The sequence below is a fragment of the Gracilinanus agilis genome, chromosome 3 (genome assembly GCF_016433145.1).
Source record: "Gracilinanus agilis isolate LMUSP501 chromosome 3, AgileGrace, whole genome shotgun sequence".
NCBI classification, from domain to species: Eukaryota; Metazoa; Chordata; class Mammalia; order Didelphimorphia; family Didelphidae; genus Gracilinanus; species Gracilinanus agilis.
In genome coordinates, this window is record NC_058132.1 from 149,739,758 (window position 1) to 149,767,288 (window position 27,531).

At 36.1% G+C, this 27,531-nt stretch overlaps 2 protein-coding genes across 2 annotated transcripts in view; one reads left to right on the forward strand and one right to left on the reverse strand.

The window, feature by feature from the left end:
• Nucleotides 1–17,484, forward strand: part of CENPJ (centromere protein J) — a 51,378-nt gene extending 33,894 nt beyond the window's left edge. Inside the window, exons 11-16 of the mRNA XM_044666147.1 lie at nucleotides 3,617–3,681; nucleotides 7,646–7,747; nucleotides 15,491–15,631; nucleotides 15,783–15,867; nucleotides 15,981–16,101; nucleotides 17,178–17,484. Coding sequence (XP_044522082.1) covers nucleotides 3,617–3,681; nucleotides 7,646–7,747; nucleotides 15,491–15,631; nucleotides 15,783–15,867; nucleotides 15,981–16,101; nucleotides 17,178–17,370 — 707 coding nt within the window. The 3' untranslated portion in view covers nucleotides 17,371–17,484. The remainder of the gene's footprint in view (nucleotides 1–3,616; nucleotides 3,682–7,645; nucleotides 7,748–15,490; nucleotides 15,632–15,782; nucleotides 15,868–15,980; nucleotides 16,102–17,177) is intronic.
• A 4,627-nt stretch (nucleotides 17,485–22,111) lies between these two features.
• Nucleotides 22,112–27,531, reverse strand: part of RNF17 (ring finger protein 17) — a 125,354-nt gene continuing 119,934 nt past the window's right edge. The window contains exons 33-36 of the mRNA XM_044668311.1: nucleotides 26,900–27,059; nucleotides 23,568–23,703; nucleotides 23,224–23,413; nucleotides 22,112–22,210 (exon numbers count right to left, since the gene is read on the reverse strand). Coding sequence (XP_044524246.1) covers nucleotides 22,112–22,210; nucleotides 23,224–23,413; nucleotides 23,568–23,703; nucleotides 26,900–27,059 — 585 coding nt within the window. The remainder of the gene's footprint in view (nucleotides 22,211–23,223; nucleotides 23,414–23,567; nucleotides 23,704–26,899; nucleotides 27,060–27,531) is intronic.

Sequence of the window (27,531 nt, forward strand, 5' to 3'; positions counted from 1 at the left end):
GGTATCCCTTATCCCCTCCCTTGATTAACTTCCCTTTCTACCCCCTCCCTTGTTATTCCCCTCTTTTTATTTTTAAAGGCTTAATGAATTCCCTCCCCCTTCTTCTCCCCTCCCTTTTTTGACCTCCCCATTCCCCTGCTCCCCTTGGTTTATCCCTTCTGACTTTCTCAGTAGGGTTAGATAGAGTTTTTTATCCCAATGGATAATGTAGCTATTCTTCCGTCTCCCGGTTGATTACACTGAGAGTAAGGTTTAAATATTACCTCTTAATACTCTTTTCCTCTCCTTCTTATACTAGTATTTGTCCCCTCCTCTTCCCATGCCCTCTTTGTGTGTATTAGAATATCCTGTTTTTCTTTTTCACTCAAGTTTCTCTTGGTGTCCCCTACTATTCACCCCGCTCTTTCCCGCCCCCCATGTCATCTTAGACCATTTAGTATTCTACCCTCTCCCTATGAATTATTCTTCTGATTGCTATAATAGTGAATACTATAATAGTGAATTGAGTTCACTACAGAGAATTATACATAGCATTTCTCCACATAGGAATACAGATAGTTATATCTTATTGAAGCCGTTAAAGAGGCAAATTTAAAAAATTATGAGTTTCTTTTCCCTCTGTTTCTTATTTACCTTTTCATGTTTCTCTCGATTTTTGTGGTTGGATATCAAACTTTCCATTCCTGGTCTCTTTTGTGCAAATACTTGGAAATCTTCAATTTTGTTGAATGCCCATACTTTCCCCTGGAAGTATATAGTCAGTTTTGATGGGTAGTTGATCCATGGTTGAAGGCCCAGCTCTCTTGCCTTTCTGAATATTATATTCCAAGCCTTGCGGTCTTTTAGCGTGGAGGCTGCCAGATCCTGTGTGATCCTGATTGGTGCTCCTTGATATTTGAATTGTCTCTTTCTGGATTCTTGTAAGATTTTTTTTCTTTTACTTGGAAACTCCTGAATTTGGCTATTATATTCCTGGGTGTTGTCCTTTCTGGGTCTAGTGTAGAGAATGATCTATGGATCCTTTCAATGTCTATATTGCCCTCTTGTAAAACTTCAGGGCAATTTTGTTGAATAATTTCTTTTAATATGGAGTCCAAGTTTCTATTAATTTCTGCTTTTTTTCTGGAAGACCAATGATTCTCAAATTGTCTCTTCTAGACCGGTTTTCTTGGTCTGTCACTTTCTCATTGAGCTATTTCATGTTTCCTTCTATTTTATCAGTCTTTTGACTTTGTTTTATTTGTTCTTGCTGTCTTGAGAGATCATTGGCTTCTAATTGCTCAATTCTAGCCTTTAGGGACTGGTTTTTGGCTATTATCTTTTGGTTTTCCTTTTCAATCTGGTCATTTCTGGTGTTCAATTTGCTTATCAGTTCATTTGATTTCTAAGCCTCACTTTCCAATTGTGAAATTCTGCCTTTTAAACTGTTATTTTCTTGCCAGATCTCTTCCATCTTTCTCATCATCGCTGATTTGAACTCTTCAATAGCTTGTGACCAGTTTTCATTAGGGTTTGGATATGATTTCTTTTTTGTTCTCCTCTGTTGTCTGGATTTTCTCTGTGTAAAAGTTGTCGAGTGTTACAGAGTTCTTCTTGATAATCTTTCTCTTCTGGGGTTCCCAGATTTTGGCTTGCCATTGTTGTTAGCCCAGCGCCTTCTCAGCTTTGTCCTCACACTCAGGGTCTGTCTGCGCTTTCTAGGCTCCCGAGGTCTCAGGTCTTGTTCTCGGGGTCGAGCCTCCTGGTTGTCCCCAGTCTGCCCCTCTGCCCGAGGCTCTTTCAGCAGTCTCTGGGGCTGCTTCCACAGCAGCGCTCCCTTATACACAGGGTCCCCACTGGAGGTCCAAGCCTGCACTCTAGATCCTTGTCCGTGCCTAGGGCAATGCCTTCACCCGCGCAGGTGCTCAGGAAAGTCCGTGTGTGTTCTTTAGCCTCTTGGGGTCCTAAGTCTTGCTGCTCTCAGGAACAAGCCCTGGAGCTGCCAGTGACTTAATGGGTGCCCCAAATCTGCTTTAACTCTTGTGGGTTGGCCTTGGCTCTGTGAGTGGTGTGGGGGGTGGGGGAGGGGCTTCTTCCTCTCACGTTTTAGTGAGAGCTGTTTCACCCCTTTATAGCGTGGAAATGCCCTGATTCCACGTACCTTCAATGCTGTGCCTTGTTGTGGGGTCCCTTCGTTCATCTGGATTTGTTTTTATGTCCCCTTGAGGAGTCCTATATGCTTCGGTTAGGAGAGATCGAGCAGTTGCTCCTTACTCAGCCGCCATCTTCAATGCTATCGGTTTTTGCAAAATCTTTTGAAATGGTTTCATATTGCTTATTGGAAGTGGTACCAAATAACATAATACTGATTTAACTATTTAGAAAAAGAATTTCAAGAACATTTTCATCTTCCACCTTACATAAGCTATTCTTTTGGGAAACTGTTACTTTTTACTTAAGATTTTTTTTGCTTAGAGAATTTACAACTTCATTTTAAAAATTGTTTTATTCTCTTGGTAAATAGCTTCATAATTTTGCTGGGAGTATGGAACTGTGTTTTTTTTTAACAAATTGTTAACATAACTCACTGTGCAAGGACATCCTTCGATATAGTTACCATCTTGTTTTTCCTCTTTGGGATTTGGTGCTTGAACTAGGTTTGTTTTAACACTTTATTTACCCCATTGTTTTCTGAATCATCTTAATCTTACCCAATTATCCCAAAAGCAGACATGGGTACAAAAAAAAATGAGTAAAACAAACATCCCCTATTTTCCTCAACCTGACTGAGGATATAAACACTTAGTTTTCATTATGTCAATATAATCATCTGATTGAATACACACAATCAGTGATGCCTGATTGAGTCAGATCTTTAAGAAGCCAACTTTTTAGTAATGTGATAGTTCTTTGAATCTGTTGATGGGGAAACTACAAAGACATAAAAACAGAATGGTGGTGCTTAATTCATGTGGAAGCTCATGGTAGGCAAAACCAAACAGCCATAAAGAGGCAGTGTGTGGGATAGGTTTTTATCAGAAAGTCTGTACTTAAGACCTGGTTTAGACACTGTGTGAACCTGAATTGTGGCTAATTCCACTATTCTGCTCTGGTTACTATTTAAGCAGGATTATGTGTCTCAGTTGAAACAAGTGTGTTATGGGACCACTATTTTCCAAGTAGTTTTGATGTCTTCAGTATGTGTGTGCTATATGTGTGATATATATGTGCTATATATTTATTATATATAAATAACTTATTCTGTGCTATATACAAAGGTAAGAAGGAATTTTTGCTAATTCTCTAAATTAGCTGTTTCAGTAAGATGTTCCCAAAACTAAAAATCACACACTTGAACTATATAAATATTGTTTGTTGTTGGTTACCTCTCCAGGGCCTCAGTTTCTTTATCTTAAAATGAGGGGATTAAATTCGATCTATGATCCTATTTCAGATGCCAAAGTTTAAAAAATGTGTAAGACAACATGCTTACTACTGAAAAAGTAAATATAGTTTTAAGATTAAAAAAAATAAATGCATGGATCTGATATGAGCATATTTTAATTGAAAGAAGACATTTTAATGTTACTAACTTTATTTTTAATGTAACTTTTTTTTGTTTGTTTGTTAAAAACAGGAAATCTGCCTCGGAGACCAAAGTCAGCACCAGTTCATGATCTAAGTAATTCAGATAAAGGACAGGTGAATTTTGTAGTAGCTTAATATTTTAATGCTTGTAAATATACATTAATTGGTGTTAGAATTAACTCCTTACTTACCTGCCTTGAAAAAAAAGTAGCTAAATAGATAAGTGATTAGTTAGACAAGTGAAAAAAAGGTTTTTCTAAAGCTTTTTAAAAATTAGTTTTAATCAATCAAGCATTTTGGGGGGTTCTTACTGTGTTCTAAGTACTAAGGCAAAGCAAGGCAAAAATACAAAAAATGGTTCCTGGCTTTAAGGAACTTACTAATGGGGAAGAAATAAGTATTTTTTTTGTGTGGGGGGTAGGGTGGGAGACTCTTCTGTCATAGTAACAACTCTTAAGTGACTTGTCTAAGGTCTCACAGCTAGGAAGTATCTGAGGTCAAATTTGAACTCAGGACCTCCTGACTGGAAGCCTGGTACTCTATCCACTGTGCCACTAGCCACCCCAAGAAATAAATTCTTAAGGAAATTTAAGGAGCTTACATGCTAATGGGGAAGGAATAAATGCCTACATACACAATAAGTGTGTAAGAGCAACATGATGGTAACTTTAGAGAGAAAGGCTTAAGTGACTTAATGTGACTCCCTTAAGAAGGTGACCTTTGAGCTAAATCTTGAAAGAAGCCAGGGAAATCAAGAAGTAGAGATGAGGGAGAACATTCCAAGTAAGGGGATAACTCTGTGTAAAGGACAGAGATGGGAGATAGAGTGCCATATTTTAGGAACATCAGGTAAGCTAGAATCACCAAACTGTAGAATGTGGGAATAGAAGTGGAGAAAGCAAAATGTGAAAACATTGGAAAGTTAAGAAGAGGGGTGGGGATTTCAGGTTATACAGAACCTTAAATGCCAAAGAGATTTTTGAGGTAATAGAGAATGGCTGTTTTTTCAAAGGAATATATATGAGGCAAGATTGTCTCCTGAAAAGGTATGGAGAAGGGTGTACTTATGGGAAGATTAAGGAGAAATGAGGTTTAGAACAGCTAGAATGATTGCCTTGCTGCTCTGAAGGAACCATTGAAAATAAAGAACATAAATTAGTAGTGGACCCAGTCAGCTGCATAGTGGTTTTTTGACTTCTTCCAGCTCTATTCAGGAGTGTGTAGATAGTAAGTAGCAAAGAAGGCAGAAGGAGAGTGCAATTCAAGGTTGAGGTTTTGCAAGATATGACTGGAAAGATGGAATGATAAAAAATTCTGATAAAGGGATTTCAGAGTTCACCAATGTAGAAATAGAACATTGATGGATGATAGGAAGAATGAACACGTGACCATCTCTTTGTGCAGGTGGGATAGAGTGGTAGAATTGGGTTAGGGAGCTGACCATTTTGAAGGACTAGGGAGTTACGAGTATTTTAAGGGAACATCAGAAGATATGATGAAGTCTCTTAGAAGAATGGCAGGACTTCAGGGTAGATAGGAACACAGTGTGCCAGGCACTGTACTCCACTAGGATCTGGATTCAATAAATATTAAGTAACACTATTGTGCTGTGTGAAATACAAAGAATACAAAGAAAGACAAAAGACATGCCCTGCCCTTATGGAGCTCACAGTCAAATGGAGAAGAAAACTTTTTACAATTCCAGGAGGATTGGGAAATGAATAGGCTTGACCCTAGTAATAATATCTTTGTATATCTCTGTAGATCTTCCTTCTAGATATTAGAGGATGGATGGTGTATAGATCTTAGAGATAGTATGAATGGAGGAGGGATCAGGTGCCCAAGGCCTAAGCCGGTTATAGTTGGTGAGGGATGAACCCCACTCCCTCACAATTGCTATGGATGTAATTTATCCCTCTTCTCCTGACAGGCTCAGTTGGTTAACCCTGTCAGTGGCTTCCTTCTAAGTTGCTCAGGTTGGGACCCTTGATTAGGTAGATGGTTAACCTCACTAGGCCTAATCTGAGGTTGGATTAGTTGTTAATAGGCTATTAGCTATTGGAAATGGTTATCTTACTGCGTATTTGATTCTCCCTTTCCCAAGGGCTTTAGTAGAATAACCACTCAGGAAAGGTACTTGTTGATAAATCACTGTATTAACTCTTAATGGGGAAAGGAAAACAAGGTAATAGGTTTGAGGATCTGGGAACTCTATTGCTATTGTCTGGCTACTAAGCTAATTGTTGATCAAGTCTGGAGATTGCTAGGCTGGTAGAAGCTGGAGGTCTTCATCCTCTCACTAATTCTGACCTGACCACCCTCTTACACCCTTCACCTCCCTCTGTCCCAGTTCTTGCTCTCAGCTCTTAGCCCCCCAACTGTTGTTCCTACGGAGTATTTATAGGGTGGAGCCAACTGACTTTTGCCCCTGGCTCACGGCACTTGGGAACATTCTCAACTGCCATCCCTGTCAGTCAAGGCAGCATCCATCTTATCCCAGAAAATGATTTTAACATAAGCAAAATGGAGCAATTGCAGGGAGAAGAGATTAAGCATTTATATAATTGTTGCAATGGGTCATCAAACACTAAGCACTTTATATTTATTATCTCATTGATCCTCAAAACAACTCTGGGAGGTTGGTATTGTTATTTTCTCCATTTTAAGGACTTGCCCGAGGTCACACAGTGGGTAAGTGTGTGAGGCTGGATTTGAGCTCAGGTCTTCCTAATCCTAGGTCCAGCACTCTGTCCCTTGTACCACCAGCTGATGATTATATTCCTTAGCAGGTCAGTGTAGGTCTCCTTTGCTTGGCATATTTACTTTGTAATGTATCACATGAAATCCATGTCTCCCTGAAGCTTTTAGGTATATGGCTTTTCTGTGTAATGTTCTAGTTTCATTATTTAACAGGCTTTGGCTCATATCATAACTGTACTTTTTAAGGTATAGTTCAAGAGTTAAATTGGATTTTTCAGTGGAGGTGGTTAGATGTGTTTAGTTCCTTGTAGAGACATGGTCATGATGTCTACAGTATTAAATCTTTCCCGTAGGAAGTGAGGGGGTTCTTAACCCAGGGTCCTTTGGCCTTTAAAAAAAACATTGATAGGGGGCAGCTGGGTAGCTCAGTGGAGTGAGAGTCAGGCCTAGAGACAGGAGGTCCTAGGTTCAAACCCGGCCTCAGCCACTTCCCAGCTGTGTGACCCTGGGCAAGTCACTTGACCCCCATTGCTCACCCTTACCAATCTTCCACCTATGAGACAATACACCGAAGTACAAGGGTTTAAAAAAATAAAAACAAAAAAAAAACATTGATAAATAATATTTCAACATAATTGGTTTTCTTTATAATCCTATTTATTTTACACATCTAAAAACATTCTGAAAAAGGGTCCATAGGCTTCATCAGACTGCCAGAACATTCAATGACACCCGGCCTTTTATAATTAATTCATTGTTTCTGTTGCTTAGAACTGAATATGTATCATTAGATAGTAAGCCTAATAATTTTTTTTTAAATCCTTACCCTTCCATCTTGGAGTCAATACTGTGTATTGGCTCCAAGGCAGAAGAGTGGTAAGGGCAAGGCAATGGGGGTTAAGTGACTTGCCCAGGGTCACATAGCTAGGAAGTGTCTAAGGCCAGATTTGAACCTAGGACCTCCAGTCTCTAAGTCTGGCTCTTTATCCACTGAGCCACCCAGCTGCACCCCTAATAATTTTTAATCTGTAAATTATCTCAGTTTTTTTGGAAGCTTAGTATAATATATAATAATTTAATGTGATTTGGGCTTGATAAAACCCAAGTTCAAATCTGGCCTCACAGACACTTAAAGTGGGCAAGTAGCTTAGTCTGTTTGTCTCTGTTTCCCGAACTGCAAAATGGAGATATTAGTACCTACATTCCCAGAGTTATTCTGAAGATCAAATAGGACATTTGCAAAGTGCTTAGCAGAGTGCTTTACACACATTATTAGATGCTGTCTAAAAATGCTTATTCTATTTACCTTCCATGATGCTTATATAGTCTATAGATTAGAGATAAGACCTTGGTTTGTTTTGTTTTGTTTTTTTTTCAGCTCATATCCAGTGAAATATTTGAACCACTGATAGCCCCTGCTCCTGATTCTAAACTACAAGAAGAAGAAATTCATGGAGAAATCAGTCATCCTGATGGAAAGGTAAGACTTTATGAAAGTTACTTAAAAGTTTGAATCTCTGGGGGCAGCTGGGTAGCTCAGTGGATTGAGAGTCAGGCCTAGAGACGGGAGGTCCTGGGTTCAAATCTGACCTCAGACACTTCCCAGCTGTGTGACCTTGGGCAAGTCACTTAACCCCCATTGCCTACCCTTACCACTCTTCCACCAAGGAGCCAATCCACAGTATTGACTCCAAGACGGAAGGCAAGGGTTTAAAATAAAATAAAATAAAATAAAATAAAAAAAAAAAAGTTTGAATCTCTGTCCATCTATTGAAGAAAAATGAGAGTGAATTATACTATATTTACTTCAGTTATTTCTCTGTAACAGATTGCTATAGTTGTCAGTGGTAGTTTGTCCAAAGATTTGAGGAAAGCAGGTGTAGATTGACCTCTGAGAATAAAGAATTATTAGGTGTGGGCACCTAGGTGTCTTATTGGATTGAGAGCCAGGCCTAGACAGGAGGTTCTGCGTTCAAATCTGATCTCAGACACTTCCTAGCTGTGTGACTCTGGGCAAGTTACTTAATCCCTATTGACTAGCCATTCTTCTGCCTTGGAACCCATACACAGTATTGATTTTAAGAGGGTAAAGGTATGTGAAAAAAAAAAACAGAATTAAGTGCTACTTATAGCTTTTCAATTCCTCTAAAAAAAAAACCCTGAAGCATGAGGCTTGATAATGGTAAAGCATGACTGCAATTTAAGAGGGGCAATTTATCAAATAATCTTGGAGTTGAAAGGTACCTTAAAGATCTAGTTTTCCATCCAAAACAGGAATGCTCTATAGTATCTCCACCAAATAATCATATATCTTCTCCTCTAACTCCAGGATAAGAAGTTTGCCACTCAGTAAGGCCCCTGAGCTGTGTTTCAAAGGTCTCCTTCTTGAACTTTCATGTATTTGTTCTAATTCTGTCCACTGGAATTTTATATGATGTCTACTCTCCTTTTGCTTTTCATATGACAACATTTAAAGATATTTTAAGACATACATAAAGCCAAGATGAGTTAGCCGAGTATGAGTTTACGTGCTATGCTAGCTGAATACATAGTATGACAGGTTCTACTCTACCTGGCAAGAAAGTCTGGTTTTTGAAAACTCAACTTAGCTAAGTATAGAGAAGCTCAAAATCAGTAGGATGGTTAATTGTGTATTTTCTGTCCCTAGCCCTACATGAAGTAAATACAAAATGACCTTCAGTAATGTGTAGCCCCTTTCTGCTTCTGTATTGTTGGGAACAGGAGATAGAGGATGAAATGCCAGCAGGCATTTATTAAACATCTATTATGGGGGCAGCTGGATAGCTCAGTGGATTGAGAGCCAGGCCTAGAGATGGGAGGTCCTAGGTTCAAATCTGGCTTTAGACACTTTCCAGCTGTGTGACTCTGGGCAAGTCACTTAATCCCCATTGCCTAGCCCTTACCACTGTGCTTCTGCCTTGGAGTCAACACGGAAGGTAAGGGTTTTAAAAAAAAACACCAAAAACATCTATTATGTGCCAGGCACTGTGGTAGGCCCTAGGAATTCAAAGAAAAATATAACAGTCCCTATCCTCTATGATCTTAGAAGTTGGTACTTTTCAATGTGAAATGATCAACAACTGAGTACAACTCTTAGAGAAACTGAATTGCATCAATCTTGTCATCAATAAAACAGAAAAAAGGGAAGTTGCAGCTAAATGGAAGAATGACTTATGGATCTTTCTTGGTGTGATTGCACAGTTGGTTTTATTTGACACTCAAATAAGAAATACCATTTAAAAAAACTGATTATCTTGTACGGCAATGCTTATTATTAGTATCAGAAAGACTGCCATAAAGGAATTGTGGTACATTTACCAATGTCTCTTGCAGATAATGAAATGGCAGAAAAATTCCACAAAAGCCAAAAAAGATCTAAATTTAATGTATTTGTGACTTCATTGCAAAGGTGGAGAATAGATGAGAAAGATTAGAAGTAGATAGGAAAACAGTAGTCAGAGAAAAGATATACAACTCTTAAGAAAATCCCTTCTGTTACTTCTGTGTTTTTGTCAGACTTAAATAGAGTATGGTCTTATGCTAGTATTTCATGAATACTTTTTTCAAGGGAAGAACAACTAATGAACAGTTGATCATCAAAACCACAAAAAATAGAATTTTTTTATTTTAACAGACAGGAAATGATTTGTTTCTAATGTGAGCATTATTGCCAATTCATCTGTTTACAGCTGACTAAAATTTACGTTTAACTTTAGAAGAATAGCAATGGGGAAAAAAAAATCATGCAAATGAAATGACTCAGTCCTGACCAAGTCAAACAATTTTTGAACATCAATGAAAAATTGATAATGGAAGGCCAAAACTTTAATAGTTTCACATAGATATTTTACTGCTATAGGTACAAAGATACCAGATGAATGCCAAATGCCTTAACCAGCAACACTAGACTTAGTATCCCTCTATCTTGTTTGTAAAGTCTTAAGAAGGATGGTGGAAGATTGAGTATTCTCACTATATAATGCAGAAAGAAGCAGAGCAATCAGTGAAAGAAGTTTGACAAGAGACTCTGCCAAGCAAAATCATCTCAATGGCATCAAAGGTTGAAACTAGAACTAACAATTGAAAGATGATGAAAGCTGTAAAGATTTTTGTAACAAGCCTTTTTATTTTCCCACCAAGAAAGCAAAGTTATCTTATTTTGACAATATAATGAAATCATGGATGTGCTTACGGAGGCAGAAATGAAACTGAGAAAAAAGACAAGAAAAGCAGCTGGATTGGGTCTTACTAGTCTGCCTGGTAAAGACAGAAGAAATGGATAATGAATTTAGCCCCAGAATTAGAGGAAGAAAGCAGAAATGGGGAAAATTGCATAAATTGCATAGCCTTTCTAATGAGCATTCTCTGTAATACAAATATGCTATCCACGTTTTAAGAAGTCTTTTAAGACAAAAAAATGAAATATCACACAGAGAACAATGAAGTACACAATGGATATGAGCCTGTTAAAATAATTTTAACTGTATATGGTGGTCCACATAAACAAAGACTAGGTGGACAACTGGATTGCTCCATTGATATCCCTCTGATATCAGGAAAAATGAAGGAAAGATGATATCAGAACATTAGGTAGACCCAAACAAGGATAGGCAAGGATAAAAACAAGAGCTGCATAGGAAGGGCAGGCATTGATGATTTACAAACTTCAGTGCTGAATGGAACATACAAATCTATCAGATAACAAATATTTAATTCTTTGCTTCCTTGTAAACATCCCTGGGTCTCTCATTTTTCTCATTTTACATGCCCTCTAGTTCAGGAGTCTTTAATCTGAGGTCCAAGAATTTATTTTAAAGATACTTTTATAACTATATTTCATTATAGTAGGTTCCCCTCATAATTTTGTGTTTTATTTTATGCATTTAAAAATATTCTTCTGAGAAAGGGTCCATTACACAAAAAATGTTAAGAACCGATACTTTAGTTTATTAAGTACTTAATTTAAAATGTGTTTAGGATTAGACATTTTTCCAAATGTGTCTGACTGGTAGAGGGCAGAACATTAATGACCAGGTCTTTCGTTAATAAACTAGTGTTCAGAGGAAGATAACTGGTATGACAATGTTCCTTGAGTTAATATCATATCAAGAAGTGGGAATTTTATTTATCCTGAAAAAGTAAAGACCTAAAAGAGATGGTGTAGCTGTTTTGAAGTATTTGTGCATGGCTCCAGAGAGCAACACTAGGAGCAATGAATGGAAGTTCTAGTTATCTTGGGAGTATACTTCTATTAATACACTAAATGATTTCATTAGCTTTAATGATAGGTATACCATCCTAATGGGATCAGAATAAGCTTGAAATCAGTGAGAACTCCTGGATTTTTCCCAGATCACTCCACCTTGTACTTATAAAGGACTTTACATTTTCTTCCTACTAAATTTTATCATTCATTTAACAATCTTTGTATCCTGATTTTGTCACGTGGATTTCCTACAGAATTTTTTGTTGTCAAGCTGCTTATAATAGTGAACTGAATGGAATTCTGTGGCATTCGTTTTCAACCTTTTTTGTATTGTGGACTTCTTTCGGATAAAAACTTTTAGGCCTTTTCTCAGAATGTTTTAAAAGCTACAAAATATAGAGGATCACAAAGAAAACCAATTGTGCTGAAATAGCTATCATAATATTAAAAGAAATTCATAAACTCTAGGTTAAGAATCCCTGGTTTGTGAATTTACCCAACCATTCTGTTATCTGGTTCCACTTTCCCTTTCCACCTTTTTCCACAAGCTTACTGAACTTTAAATGGCTTACTGAAATCAATATGCTATTTGTATGGTGGCTTCTAATCTACTATTCTCTGATCTAGATTAGAATTTCCATATGACTTAGTAGTTTTAAAGAATGAATACTAAAACTATTAAGAATATTGATGAACTGTATTGATAATAGTATCTGACTGCATTTGATAATAGTTAATAGTAAATTAGTATATTGAACTGGTATGATAAATGATAAAGCTTTAGGGGTCAGACTGATTCAGGCGGTGGAGGGAACTTGCTGGAGGCAGACTAATACAACGCTATTTATTTTCTTTTAGAGTAGGGAGAGTAAAAATAGGAAATAGAAACTAAATAAGAGAGCTATTAATACCCTAGCACTAATATTTTACTAAATAATCAACCCAACCAAACTGTCCCTCACAGGACAACTTCTTGCCTGAAACAGGCCTTACTTAAACTACTCTTACTGTCTATATAGTATTAACTTCTGTCTTATCTACTGTACTCTAATTTATAAATCTTCTTTATCCTTAAGTATATATATAAATCTTCACAAATCTTCACAAACCAAAATGCAGCACCTCTCTCTCACTCCAAGATTCCCTGCCTATGGCAGGTTTCACAGATGTCACTCTCTGGCGCCACCTAGTGTTCCTGTAGAGAACAACTTCAATAATACTCTTCTTATCTTTAGTATTTATCTAACAGTAAAATCTTCTTTCTGTCTAAAAGTATCACCAGCTACTTGCTCTTGAAGAGAAGTTGTCATATTCAAACTCTGGGAGTTTGAATATGACAAAGTTCAAGAGCCAGGCCCTCCAAGTCTTGTGGAGAGTAGGCCTTAAAAGTTGGACTTCTCTTACTTAAGAGTGCTGAGATAAGAAAAACTTCAGTCACTTCACTATTAAATACAATTCTTAAGTTTCTTCTTCTTTAGCCTTCTTAATTATCTTAAATTTCTTCTTCTTAGTTTTCAGCTGTCATTTCTTGAGAGAGCTCAAAATCACTTCTGTCTCACAGGCTGCCAGACCCAGAAGCTCTGAGTTCTTTCTCAGGCTCCTCTTATGCCCAATCCTTAAGGGATCCCCAGCAAATTATCTTTCTCCTCACTACAAGGGGATGTCTCAAAGTCCAAACAACCTTACTCTAAGCTGAAACTTTCTCTTAATAAAACTACTTAAATTCTCACAGCAGTAGACAGTGTTCAAGTACTAAAATTCACCCTGTATCAAATCTGCTAATGAATCTTAATCTATCAATAAAAGATGTAAGGATATTTAGGGCATGGTTTGTCCTCAGTGGATCCATTCTGAATTTTGGTGATCTTTGCTTTGGAATACTCATAAACCATCTCTCCTAGAATAGTAACCTAGAATTTTGATTTTAATTGACAGCAAGCTTACTTGTCTGTAATAGAATCTGCTTTTCCTTTTTTGAAAATGGGGACATTTTTGCCCATCTACAGTTTTCTCAAAGTCTTTCTATTTTCCTATTGAAGATTAGTGGCAGTGTGGAATCATAACCAAGGCAATTTCTTTTATTTTGGAAAGTTATAATGTACAAAATCTGTCCCTCTCCCTCCAACTTGGGGGGGAGGATAAAAAGCAAAATCCTTATAATATAAAGAAGCAAAATCTATTTTCACATTCATGTACAAAAATGTCTCAGTCTGTGTCTAGACTCTATTACCTCTATCAGGTGGGTTGCACCTTTGATCACGAGGATTAATGTAAATTTATTATTGCTAGAAAGAGTCGGAAGATAAACAAAGCATAAGTATGAAGAAGTAGTATAAAAAAGAGTGAAAGGGGAAATGACAACACAGCTTTTTTTTCCTATATTATTTCTGGAGATCTATTCAAATAGTATTAATCAATAAATATGGCATGGCCATATATATATATATATATATATACATATATATAATGTGTATATATTGTTATAAAGAAAAGAGGGCCTAGGGAGATATAGGTATACAGTGATGTGAATGTATCTATGTATTCTCCCTAGTTGCAGATGATGGAAGAACACCAACCCTGATCACCCTTTTGATGGTTGTTATAATTTCCCCTTTTCTCTAACAGTTGTCCAAGGAAGACCCTGAAAGGTTAAGTGGATGGGTAACCCTTTCAGGTCCAACCTGAGGTTGGATAAATTATTATAGGGCTTTGATTTGCTTTGGATCACATTTGAAATCTGACTGCGTTGAATCCCTTCCCAAGGGTCATGATAGAAAGACCACTCAGGAAGGTACTTGATAAACTATCTATAATCAGGGAAAGGATAAACAGACTGGAGGCTATTGACCTAGTAAAAGCTGGAGCTTTATTCTTCACTACCCCTCTGGCCCAGCCTGGCCACAGCCAAGGAATAGAGACTACTGTTGATGATGTTATTCTCTCAGCTTTTCACTATCTGTGTTTGGTGATGCACTAGCTCTCACAGTCTTCAGGGAATATTCAAATTCTTCCCACCCTCTTCTTCATAGACCTCCCAAGCCTCCCTTCACCACCCAGGGACCTAAAGAACTAGAAAGATTCAGAGACCTAAAGACCTAAAGAGACCAAAGACCAAAGGCCAAAAACTCCTTCAAGTGGCTGTCAGGGGAATTTATACTGCCAGGCCAACCAACATTTGCCCCTGGCTCACGGTATCTGGAAACATTCTATGCCTTCCAGCTGCCTCCCCTTTCATTCAAGTTGGCATCCATCATTTCCCAGGTTGTGAACAAACAATATATACGTATATAGTTCTAACTATAAAGTAGAAAACCACAGACTCTAAGAACATTGCAGCCATTTATTTTGAATCTTAGCCAGGGAACCCAAGCATGTCCCTTTTGCCCTTCATCCTCACGTGGTACACTGAGCTTTCCAGGGTAAAGACAGGCCAAAGTAGATTCTAGGTTTATTTATACTCTGGTTATTTAGGGGTATTAGACCACAGATTACAATGGAAAATAAGGAAAAGTAGTTGGGAAATGTGAATCATAAACTACTCAACATTAGAAGAGATCTCAGAAATAATCTGGTTCAACCTGTACTTGAACAGATATTTTCTCAGCAATATTCCTTAAGACGTTTAGTGATTGAGAACTCATTACCATTTTTTTTTTAAAGTCCACCCATCACACTTTTCAATGGCTCTGGAAAAAAGAAATAACCTGAATCATTGTGGTCTAGTGCTGACACTGTTGATATTAGAAGATCTAAGTTCATATGATATACAAATTACCATTTACTATCTCTGTGCTCATAGCTAAGTCACTCAGTATTTATTTTGTAAAATGAGATTAGATGATATCTTTAAGGTTCTTTTCAGCTCTAGGCCTTATGATCAGAGAATGATGAGAATTTTAGAACAGTTGCTATTTTGATTTAATAATTCAAAGATTAGGATATTTCCATAATTATTTATGACTGGAATAAAATCCACCTTTATCTTTATAATTTTAGGTTGAAAAGGTTTTAAAAAGTGGATGCCATGTTATCTTGTTCCCAAATGGAACTCGGAAAGAAGTGAGTTCAGATGGAAAAACTATCACTATTACTTTTTTCAACGGGGATGTCAAAAAAGTCATGCCAGATGAAAGAGTGGTATGTTTTCATAAATGAATTTCCTACTCCTTTTTATTTAATACACACTGAGATGTGTTTGTAGTCATGAGTATGTAGATATATTTACTTAGATATGTATACACATACACCCCTTTAAGAGCAAACATGCTGTTTTTTCTCCTTTTTATAGATTTACTACTATGCAGCTACCCAGACTACTCATACCACTTATCCAGAGGGACTGGAAGTTTTACATTTCTCAAGTGGACAAATAGGTGAAATTTGTGATTTTTTTCACCCAATTCCTTCTCTAACCTCTATTTTTCCCCAAATAATTCAAAATGAGAATTCAGGTTCATATCATACTATATTTATTTTTTAAAACCAGAAAAGCATTTTCCAGATGGAAGAAAAGAAATTACATTTCCTGACCAGTCCATTAAAAATTTATTTGAAGATGGGAGAGAAGAAAGAATTTTCCCAGATGGTACCATTGTTCGCGTACAACAGTAAGAATTGCTTTTTTAAAAAGCCTTACTTTGTCTTAGAATCAATATTGTGTATTGGTTCCAAGGCAGCAGAGTGGTGAGGGCTAGGCAATGAGGGGTCAAGTGACTTGCCCAGGGTCACACAGCTAGTAAGTATCTGAGGCCAGATTTGAACCTAGGACCACCTATCTCTAGGCCTGGCTCTTATTCCATTGAGCCACTCAGCTGCCCCAAGATTTGCTTTTAAATCCAGTAGTAGTTTAAAAAATACTTTTGCTTTTCATACGACATCATTTCCCTCCTATCCTATTAAAACAAATTTGTACATCTGTGTCCCTAGTGTCAAAAATGTTTATTAGTTAGGTAAATTACAAGTAGACAGCGCACCTTTACTCTAACAGAATTTAGAGCTAGCTGATAATCTAACTGAAAAACTGCATATATAGCATACTCGAGTATTCAAATAAATATTGTATATCAATAGTGCATTGAGCATTATATTGTTTATAGGGTCTGTAGAAAGTAATGATAAATTCTAATCAGTGAATGTTTGACAGTATTGTTATTTTAGTTGGATATTAAATGGGAGTGACCATGGATTAGCAGGGAGCCTTGGAGGCAGGTACTGGCAAGTTAGTCTAGAAGAAAGTTTTGGGTGTATAGTAACAAGACCGCCTAACAGTCAGGCATGATTAGAGTTTGATGTGATAAATGTTAGGGACTATTGTAAAATCTTAGTCTAGTGGATTAGATACAGAAATATTGTGAGGACATCCAACAGGTGCATGTAGTAATCAGAATTGTGAGATCAGAAGAAAGGGGTCTGGACAAAGATGATCAAAATGGAAAGGGTCATAATTCTTTCTACAGTTTTTAAAATAATAGAATTTATTAAGTACCTATAGTTAACAGTGAAAATAGATGCATGCAAGAATTGTAGAAGTAATTTTGACTGGTAGTAAGTGGCAGTGAGATTAAGAGGAACTATCCACTGAAGACAAAGATAGAGAAAAAAAATCAGTAGCTAATATTATTGGTTTGAGGTTGCTTTATGTAATGGGAAAATATTACTAAAATCCATAATTTTTTTAAAACAGAGATGGCAACAAAATAATAGAATTTAACAATGGCCAAAGAGAACTTCATACTCCCCAGTTCAAGAGGCGGGAATATCCAGATGGCACCATTAAGACTGTATATTCTAATGGCCACCAAGAAACAAAGTATATATCTGGTCGAGTAAGAATTAAAGATAAGGATGGTAATGTTTTGATGGACACCAAGTTGTAGCAAACTGTTTCTTAATCATGAAGTGATATGTGGTGCTTTGGCAACTAATTTCCAACTTTTCTTTTTTATTAATGTATATTTATGTAAATCCTATAGCAGTGTGTTAATCTGTACATAGTGTATAAAAATGAAAAGTTTTGATGTTTTCAGATATTTAAAATAAAGTTTTAAGTTTTATAGTTTGTCCCATTTGTCCTGATATTTTTGCAATATTCTTAGGATTGTGCAGAATAATTATGCTACCATGAAAATTAAACCAGCTATATTTTGAAAAACAAATAAAATAAACTATTGGTTAGTCTAATTTTTAAAAAGAAGAGAATCAAATTAACAGTATTATGAATGAAAGGGGGGGGTCTCACCTCTAATAAAGAGGAAATTAAGGCAATTATTAAGAGCTATTTCATCCAATTACATGACAATCTAGTGAAATGGATGAATATTTACAAATACAGAATTAACAGAAGAAGAAACAGAATACTTAAATAATCCCATATCAGAAAAATAAATTGGACAAGCTTTCAAGGAACTCTCTAAAGGCCAGAAGGATTCACAAGTGAATTCTATCAAATATTTAAAGAACAATGAATCCCAACTATTTGACAAAATAAGCAAAGAAAGAATCTGATTCCCAAGCCTGGAAGACCAAAAATAGAGAAAGAAAACTATAGACCAATCAATCTCCTCAATGAACACAGATGCAAAAATCTTGAATAAAATACTAACAAAGAGACTATAGCAAGTCATTGTAAGAATTATTCACTATGAACAGGTGGGATTTATACCAGGAATGCAAGGACAGTTTAATACTGAGAAAACTATCTGCATAATTCACCATATCAACAACCAAACTTACAGAAATCACATGATTATCTCAATTAGATGCAGAAAAAGCCTTTGACAAAATACAACACCCATTCCTATTGAAACACTAGCAAGTATAGGAATAAAAGGGCCTTTCCTCAAAATAAGCAGTATTTATTTAAAAGCATCAGCAAGTGGGGGCAGCTGGGTGGCTTAGTGGATTGAGAGCCAGGTCCAGAGACAGGAGGTTCTAGGTTCAAATGTGGCCTCAGACACTTCTCAGCTGTGTGACCCTGGGCAAGTCACTTCAGCAACCAAAATTAGAAGGAAGCAACAAACTGAGGAAAAAAATTTATAACAAAAATCTCTGACAAAGGTGTAATTTCTCAAAATTATAAGGAACTTAAGTCATTTGACTTTAATGCCCACGAAATCTAGCCAGACATGAATAGACAGTTTTCAGACAAAGAAATCAAAACTATCAATAATCACATGAGAAAATGTTCTAAATATCTTCTGTGTAGAGAAATGCAAATCAAAACGACTCTGAGGACCTAGCAGATCGGCCAACATGACAGGAAAGGATAATAATAAATGTTGGAGGGGATATGGCAAAATTGGGACACATACACTGCTGGTGGAGTTGTGAAGGCAATTATGAATTATGCACAAAAGGCTTTAAAAAGAATGCCTGCCCTTTGATCCAGCAATACCACTACTAGGCTTGTACCCCAAGGAGATAATAAAAAAGGGCTGTACAAAAATATTCATAGCCACACTCTTTGTAGTGGCAAAAAATTGGAAAATGAGGGGTTGTTCCTTGATTGGGGAATGGCTGAACAAATTGTGGTATATGATGGCGATGGAATACTATTGTGCTGTAAGGAATGATGATCTAGAGGATTTCTATATGAACTAGAAGAAACTCCATGAACCGATGCAGAGTGAAATGAGCAGAAATCAAAAGGACATTATACACAGAAAGTGAAACACTGTGGAAAGATCCACTGTAATGGACTTCTCTACTAGTAGCAATGCAATGATCCAGGACAATCCAGAGGGACTTAAGAGAAAGAATGCTATCCACATCCAGAGAAAGAACTGTGGGAGTAGAAACTCAAAAGAAAAACATACAACATCATTTGTTTATATGGGTATATGATTTGGGGTTTTGTTTTTAAAAGATTGCTCTATTGTAAAAATGAATAATATGGAAATAGGTACAAGTGATAATATTTGTCTAACCCAATGTAATTGCTTTTTGGTTCTGGGATAGGGAGGGAAGAAGAGGGGAAATAAAATGAATCATGTAAACATGAAAAAATATTTTTAAAAAAGGAAATTAAACCAGCTAGTAGAATATAAAATTTAATTGACTTTTTTTATCCTAAATGGAAATTCTACAATTTGATTTTACTAGCATTCTCAATTCTCAAATTATATTTACATCTGTTTACATGTTGTACTCTCCAGTAGAACAAGTTCCCTGATTTTCATCTTTGTTCTCATATGCCTACTCCAATGTCCTTCACTTAGGAGGCACTTAAAATGTTTGTTGAACTAGATTTCTACTGCATCACTTTAGAGCAGTGATGGGCAAACTACAGCCCTCAGGCCACATAAAACCCCTTAAATGTTCTATCTAGCTGTTTGACACCATTCCTAATCTGACGAATACAATGAGTAGGATACAATACAATGAAACTTTGAAAGAGTTGCCTTAGAAACAGACTGAAAGATGAGCATTTCCTTTCCTTTGGCCCCCTCTTTAAAAAGTTTGCCCATCACTGCTTTAGGGGAACCACTTTCAGTGACATCAGAAAAAGGAAAAGTCAAGGCCTGTAGTTTAAGAATTTAAACTGGGGAGCCTGAGAATCAGGGCTATCCGGAGCCCTAAATGCTGTAGGTTAGGGATAGGTCTCTTCCAGGTGAAGCCACTGCCCCTATAGCCTAGGCAGGCTGGCACCTTGCCTACAAACTAGTCTTGGGAAGGACATTTCCAAGAGCACTGAGAGGTTAATGTGACTCCCAGGGTTCAAAGCAATTCTGTGCTGAAGGAACCTGGCTCTAGCAGAGTATTCTAGGATTTTGTTCTTTATTCTATTTTATTTATACCCTGCATTTCCAGAGGACAATCTTTTGGTGAAGGGACCCACACACTATGTCTTTAGTAAGATTAAGATAAATAGGTAAAAGTCTGAAGAGTTTTTTAAGGGTGAGGCTGATGGTTGGTTGGCAGGTGTAGGGGTATGGGGCAGGACCAATGGGGTAGATTTCAGTTCAAAATAGATCATAGTAGAGAGCACAATCCTAAAATAGAATAGTTTGACCCAGGAGTTAATGAATTTCTCATAACATCATTTATCCACCATATGAATATCTTAAGTTATTGCAATAGTTATCCCACTTAGCTGCATGTGTTTTGATTGATTCAGGAAAGCATGAATAAAAAGTTCCACTTTTATTTTCCTAATCAATGTATGGCTAGCATCTGATTACCAAGTACTATGTATGATTTAACTAACCTAATTATAATCATTTCAGAAAGTTCCTGAAACCTGAGTTACTATTAAATTTATTTACATAGTTTAAAGAGTCTATCATACCCAACCACCAGAAGTTCTTCCAACATAATATATTTCATGTCATATTGAAATAAAAACAGATAGCAAAATAAACTAGGAAAGCTTATAAACAAAGAATCCAAACAAACATTTATTTAGCATATTCTTTAGTAATTTTAAAAAGAAATTCCTAACAATTCAACAAAAGACAGTATATGAAAATTATCATGTTGAAAAACTAACAAAAATAAGCCTAAACTGCTGTAAATAGAACTAAAATGTTTCTTCTGGGCTGCCATATGTGCTCAGCATGATATTGAATACACCTGCAAAACAAAAGCTTTGGTGTAATTGTACATCTACACTGTAAAGCCTAGATTTGTGGAAGTTTCTTGATTTAGGCCTTTATATATGACTACCAAAAAAATTAAAAAGATTCCCTAAGCACTTAAATAAAGTCTTGTAGATTAGATGATTGAAATTAGCTTTTACTTTTAAAAGCTGAACATCATCTTTTTAACATTCAGTTTTTTTCAAAGATAGTACAAAATGATTCAGCCTAACACTTCTGAACTGTTTTAAATATTCAATCCGATTAGACTTTAATGTACGTGTACATACAACTTCGTATTTTCTTAGATGCTCAGACTCATCCAAGAGCTTGCAAAATGGAAGAAACTTTGAAACCCTACTTTCAAATCAAATCTCTGAAACTAATTGAATGTGAGCACAGACAAGTTTTAACCTTTATGGGCCCAATTGCTAATTGGTGAAATTGTGGAGGGTAATATTCTTTCCTGTTCTAATACTATTTTTTTAAACCCTTAGCTTCCATCTTAGAATCAATACTGTGTATTGGCTCCAAGGCAGAAAAGTGGTAAGGACTAGACCATGAGGGTTAAGTGACTTGCCCAGGGTCACACATCTGGGAAGTATCTGAGGCCACATTCTTGATTTATACACAAATTCAATTGGACAAGCTGATTACCTACATGGACATAATATATTTTCACATCTTCACATTTCTCCCATATCATTACCAGTATGATTCTAATTAAGTCCTTGTGTAGGGACAGAGACTACCTTAAATAGCAGCTGAAAGCTATTGGTCCATGCCTCTGCTGGTTCTGTAATGGTTGGAAATAGTCTAAGAAAAGGTATCTAGAGACATGGGAACTCTTCGGTACTGGTGCTGCTACCTTTCATAAGATAAAGGGAAAGAGATCCAGGAGCTGGAGCATGCCTCATTTAGGGGAGGTTTTTGTTGTTTTTTTTTTTTAACTGAGCTCCCTTATCCATATGGCATTGATGTCTGTTACTAATCATAAGTTGTGCTAGTTAGAAATGCTAAGCAAGCATTATGTATACTTACATCATTCATCTAAATCTGCAAGTCCCATTTCTATCAACGACATATGAACTGGATATTGTTCATCTTCATATAAAGTCACTATATATTCTGGTGACTGAGTCTAGAACAAAAGCATAGTTTGTCAAATAAGTTCATCTGTTCCCTCCCCCACCACTTTATTCTACTTATGGCTTTTCCCTACATGTACTGCAGCCTCAAGAACCCATTCTACCAACTTCCATTCTTTAAACGCTCAAGCCAAATATCACACAGGCTTCTGATATCAACATTCTATATGCATGTTACAAATGCTACCTTATATAATAATCTCTACATATGTTTAAATATATAGAGATATACATACATATCTGAATATCTACATATGCATATCAATGTACATGTATAAATGTATTCAGATGTATTTATATCCAGATAACCTGATTTAAATTATCTTAGGAGAGGTCTGTCTTTAAATAGCCTATTATGTACTACAAAGAACATTATAATGTTCTCATCTTAATGTTCTCATCATAATTCTCAAATACATAGTTGAAACAAACAGCTGTATATAACAATACCAGGTTTGAAATAAACCCTTTTCCTCTTGCCATATCTACTAAATTTTATGACACAAAGGAATTATGGGCATTTACTTTAACAAAGCATTCAGATTATTCTCATCATTTGGGGTTTCTGATAGTTTCTGCTCTTAACAAAAATTCAAAATGAATGCAGACGGTAATACTTAAAAATGAATTCTAAGCTGAATCACTAAACAATATTGGAATTCATTTTTAATTATTTACATGATTTCTAATAAACCTTAAAATTAAGTCTATATCAATACAATATAGCTTCATGTGCTACATTAGTGGTATCAAATTCAATATGATTTCTGTGGCCTGCATATTGACTCAGAAAGCCAGAAAAGAACATTATATTGTATTATATTTTTATTTATTTTATTAAATATTTCCCAGTTACATTTAAACCTGATTCCAAATCAGAAGAGTTGGATAACCTTTGTACTATATAATTATGAATAGGCAACCAAGATAAGATTATTCAGTGATGTCAAATTAGCATTAAAGTTCTGAACACTAAGTATTCCTGCTAATTACAATAAAAATTTACCAAGGAGGAAGCATAAAGCTGTTTTCCTTGAAGACAGTCTATCATAGCCCACATGGCTTCCATACTCCACTTGGGGCAATATGGAATTCTTGTCTTTTCTGAATCTTTTAATGGAGGTTTAAATCCAGCCAAAAGGACTTTTACAGCCCGGGCAGGATATTTCATAAGGTGGATTGGAATCTGACGCAATCTGAAACAGAAGAAACTTATTAAAACATAACAGCATGTAACAATAGTTTTTTAAAAATTGAAAAGAATTCTTAACTCAAAAGACATTCTTAGAGAAAGGAAAGAAAATAATACACTTAACAAATCATTGCTACACTTAATTATATTGAATTCACCTGCTTGTTGGCAATTTTTCAGTTGATCCATAGTCAACAAATTGTACCAGTATAGCAAGGGGATCAAATTCTTTAATGGAAAGAATTTTTGCTCGATACCATAAACCATCATTATATTCCGCAAGACAAGGCATTTCTAGAAAGAAGAAAAGGGAAATTATAATATAAACCTAACATTTTCACTAACAAGTATGAATGACTGCTACATTTTTTTAAAAACCCTTACCTTCTGTCTTAGTATCAAATACTATGTATTGGTTCCAAGGCAGAAAAGCAATAAGGGCTAGGCAATGGGGATTAAGTGACTTGTCCGGGGTCACAAAGCTAGGAAATGTCTGCGATCACATAAAAATATTAGTTCTGATTACCTGTCAATTCCAAAATGAACTGCTTCTTTCCCAATGCCCTTTTTAAGTTTGAATGGTGAATGTTTACTTAGAGCTAGATGAAAATCACAAAAATAATAATAATTATAGTAACTAAAATTTACATAGCACTCATTATAAGCCAAGCAGGCAGACTGGCACCACATGAGCAGTTTTCCTATTTTCATGCTTTCCATTTTATATAAGCAGCAGTTACCTTTCCTCCCCTACTATAGGACAGATATCTCTTCTATGCACATAGCCTATCCTTCCATTTTCTCTGGAGGAGAATGGAGCTCTGAGGACTGGCTGCTGTAGGTTTTATTTGACTGGCAGCTTTATAACCAAAGTTATGTTACACTCTCTTTTCTGTCAAAACAGGACTGTGATACCTTGGCTTAAAAGCAGAGCATAAGCTCTACTGAGTCATCCCAAATTGGAAAGATTTTGAGAATGGGACAAGACAAAATGACATGTCATTTTGAGGACTGGTCTATCTATATTCAAGAATAATTAATTTCCAGGCTGGCTGCAAGTTGATTAATTTTTGAGGCAGATACTCTAAGACTTATTTGTATCGGGTAGGAGCATCCAAACTAAATCACAGATACTATATAAATCACAGAGCCTTGAAATCCTGAAGATCTTTCTCATCAATATTTAACATTTCTAAAAAAAAAAATTTAACAGCTCTGTGTTTACTAGAGTCATGCTCCCAATTTTTCACTGCATGATTTAAAATGTTAATTTCTCAAGTTTCTGTCAAAAATTTTTCCTAATGATGCAGATTTCATTATTAAAATAAGTATTTTGTGTAATAATTAATTCACTTAAGCAATTTGTTGGGAAAATCACATGCCAAATCTAACTCCATCCCATTCACTTAGCAAGTTTCATTTTTCCATATTAACTGAATAGAAATATGGCTTCCATCTAACCTTCAATTTAAAATGTAGCTTCTTCATTTAAATGTGACTCTTTTAACATGCTAAATGTACCTAAAATAATGGACCTAAGGGTAGCAAGACTTGGGTTCAAATTCCACTGGATATAACTTTCTGACCATAGAGATCACTTGGCCTCTTTGAATCCCATTTATTCTTCCTTAGATGAAGATGAGATGATCAGCACCTCTTCAGCAGTTAAGAGTAGGTGGAAAGCTCCTAACACTGGCTAGATTCTATGTGAGGAGATAAAGGGAGGATACATAGACAAAAGGCAGGCAGGGCTAGGGCTGGGATCTTTTACTGAAAAGAACTCCTGAATCAATGAAATATCAGATCTATTGGAGTGCCCACTTCATAGTATTAAGGTTCAAATAAGATGATGTACATAATGTGCTTTTCCAACTATAAACACCAGAGTCAGACTAAGAATTCTGTAACATTTTTTACTTGTTTCTCTAAAGAAAAAACTTAGACTTAGAGAATTCACACCCTCAGAAACTCAATCAGCCAGGAATCTGTGAACCCTTTTGATGAATATTCAGTTCTTCAGAAGGTAAGAACTGGTTCCCACAAACACTATCCCCCTGGGCAGTGCTAGACAATGTGGAAGCTGTGATTGCTCCCTGTGAAAAGGGGAAGAGACAAGAACCCACTATTAAAGGCCCTGAATTTCTGGGGCTAGGGAAGGAAGTCGACTCCAAGGAGGTCAGCTTCAAGGAGTTGGACTTCAAGAGGGAAGTGAAGTCAGCTTCAAGAAGATTGGCTCAAGGAAGAAAGTTGGCCTCAAGAATCACCTCCTGCTTCCTGGAGGGAACTTGGGGTAAGTGGATAGCTGGCTTTCCCTTCCTGTCTTCTGTAAAGAGTTTAATTCCTGTTGAATGTCAACAAGTCCTAGCTGAGTCCAGCACCAGAGCAATATTTAGTTAGATAGGCTAATGTTTTTTCTACCTTTTTGTATTTCTCTTCTTTCACTCTTTACACCTCTTGTAAATAAAAGCTATTAAAGTTATTTCAACTTTGAGCTATAATACTTTGAATTGGCAACCACCACTATTATTTATAATCTTCATATATTTTAGACAAACCATTAAATTTTATATAATAATAATAAAACAATAAGAGTTTGCGGAGGAAGCACCCTTATCTGAGAAATTATAAATCTTTGAAGCACTGAAGTGCTTCAATTAAATGGAATTAAAGATTCCATTTAATAAGTCTATCATTATTTCATATGCTCATCCACTGAGAGATGTCATTTTCTGTTTCCATGTTCCAGGGTTTAGTGAGAAACTCAAGTTGAAATAATGCAAAAGGAAATAAAATTAGATCGACGAAAGATATGACCATCTCTAAACCTGGATATGCCTTTCCTCCCTTAAGAGTGTTTTCTATTAGTTTCTATAAGAGACGGTAGACATCAATTAAGTTTACCACTTGTGGTTCTTCATCAAAGCAAAAAGTAAGTTCAATGAAAAACAATTTCAATAAGCAACCCAAATGAATTGTTCATGATAAAGTGCTTTACAAACCTTTAAGTACTACAAAAGCTAGCTATTATGTATATGAATATATCTATATATAAAATTATATGAATGAAAATAAAAACACCAGAAAATGAACTCAAGATTAAATATAGTCATCAATATAGTTCCTGGAGAAGAGATGATATAAAATATTCTTCCCTTTTTCCTGTAAGAGAGTTGGGAGAGAGTAAGTACAGAATATCCCATATCAATTAGTTTTCATTTTTTAAAAAAGGGAATGTTGGGGCAGCTGGGTAGCTCAGTGGATTGAGAGTCAGGCCTAGAGACTGGAGGTCCTAGGTTCAAATCTGGCCTCAGACACTTCCTAGCTGTGTGACCCTGGGCAAGTCACTTAACCCCCATTGCCTAGCTCTTACTGCTCTTCTGCCTTGAAACCAATACACAATATTGAGTCTAAAACAGAAAGTAAGGGTTTAAAAAAAAAGAATAAAAATTTAATGAAATATTTCTATATTTGAAAGAATGACAAAAAATACCTGATCTGAAATCTGTCAATGAAGGGAGAGAATCCACATTCTGATTACAACGCTGTAGTACTTCATCCAGGCTCTTTGGTTCAGACTCCCAGGTGACTCCATTATCAGTTGTGTCATTTTGATGGTTGAAGTTTTCTATTAGATCAAGGCATATATACACCTAGGCCAAAAGAAAAAATAAAGTAGTATTTATCCTTAAATTTTGTTATTTTTTGGAATATTCGTTATACAATGGGCAAAAGAATCAACAATAGTTATAAATTAGGATACTCCTCGGTACTTCTGCTCTGGTGCCTCATCTATTTCTAAATTTTTAATGCAGATGTTTCTCAGCAGTCTTTTCTTTTGCTGTTTTTTTTGTTGTTTTTTTGACATATTCTTCCTTGAAAAGCTTTCAAAAGCACCTCAGATCTCAGGAACCATCTAGTTTAATCAATATCTGAACCATAATCTCATCCACAATATAATTTTTCAGCCTTTGCTTGAAAATCATCAGTGAAAGATAAATGTTCATTGGGATGGCCATGATTATTAATAAAAGTTTCCTTACAGAAAACCTAAATGTGTCTCTTTCCAATGTTCAAAGACTATATCTAATTCTGCACTCTGGGACCAGCAAGAACAAGCCTAAT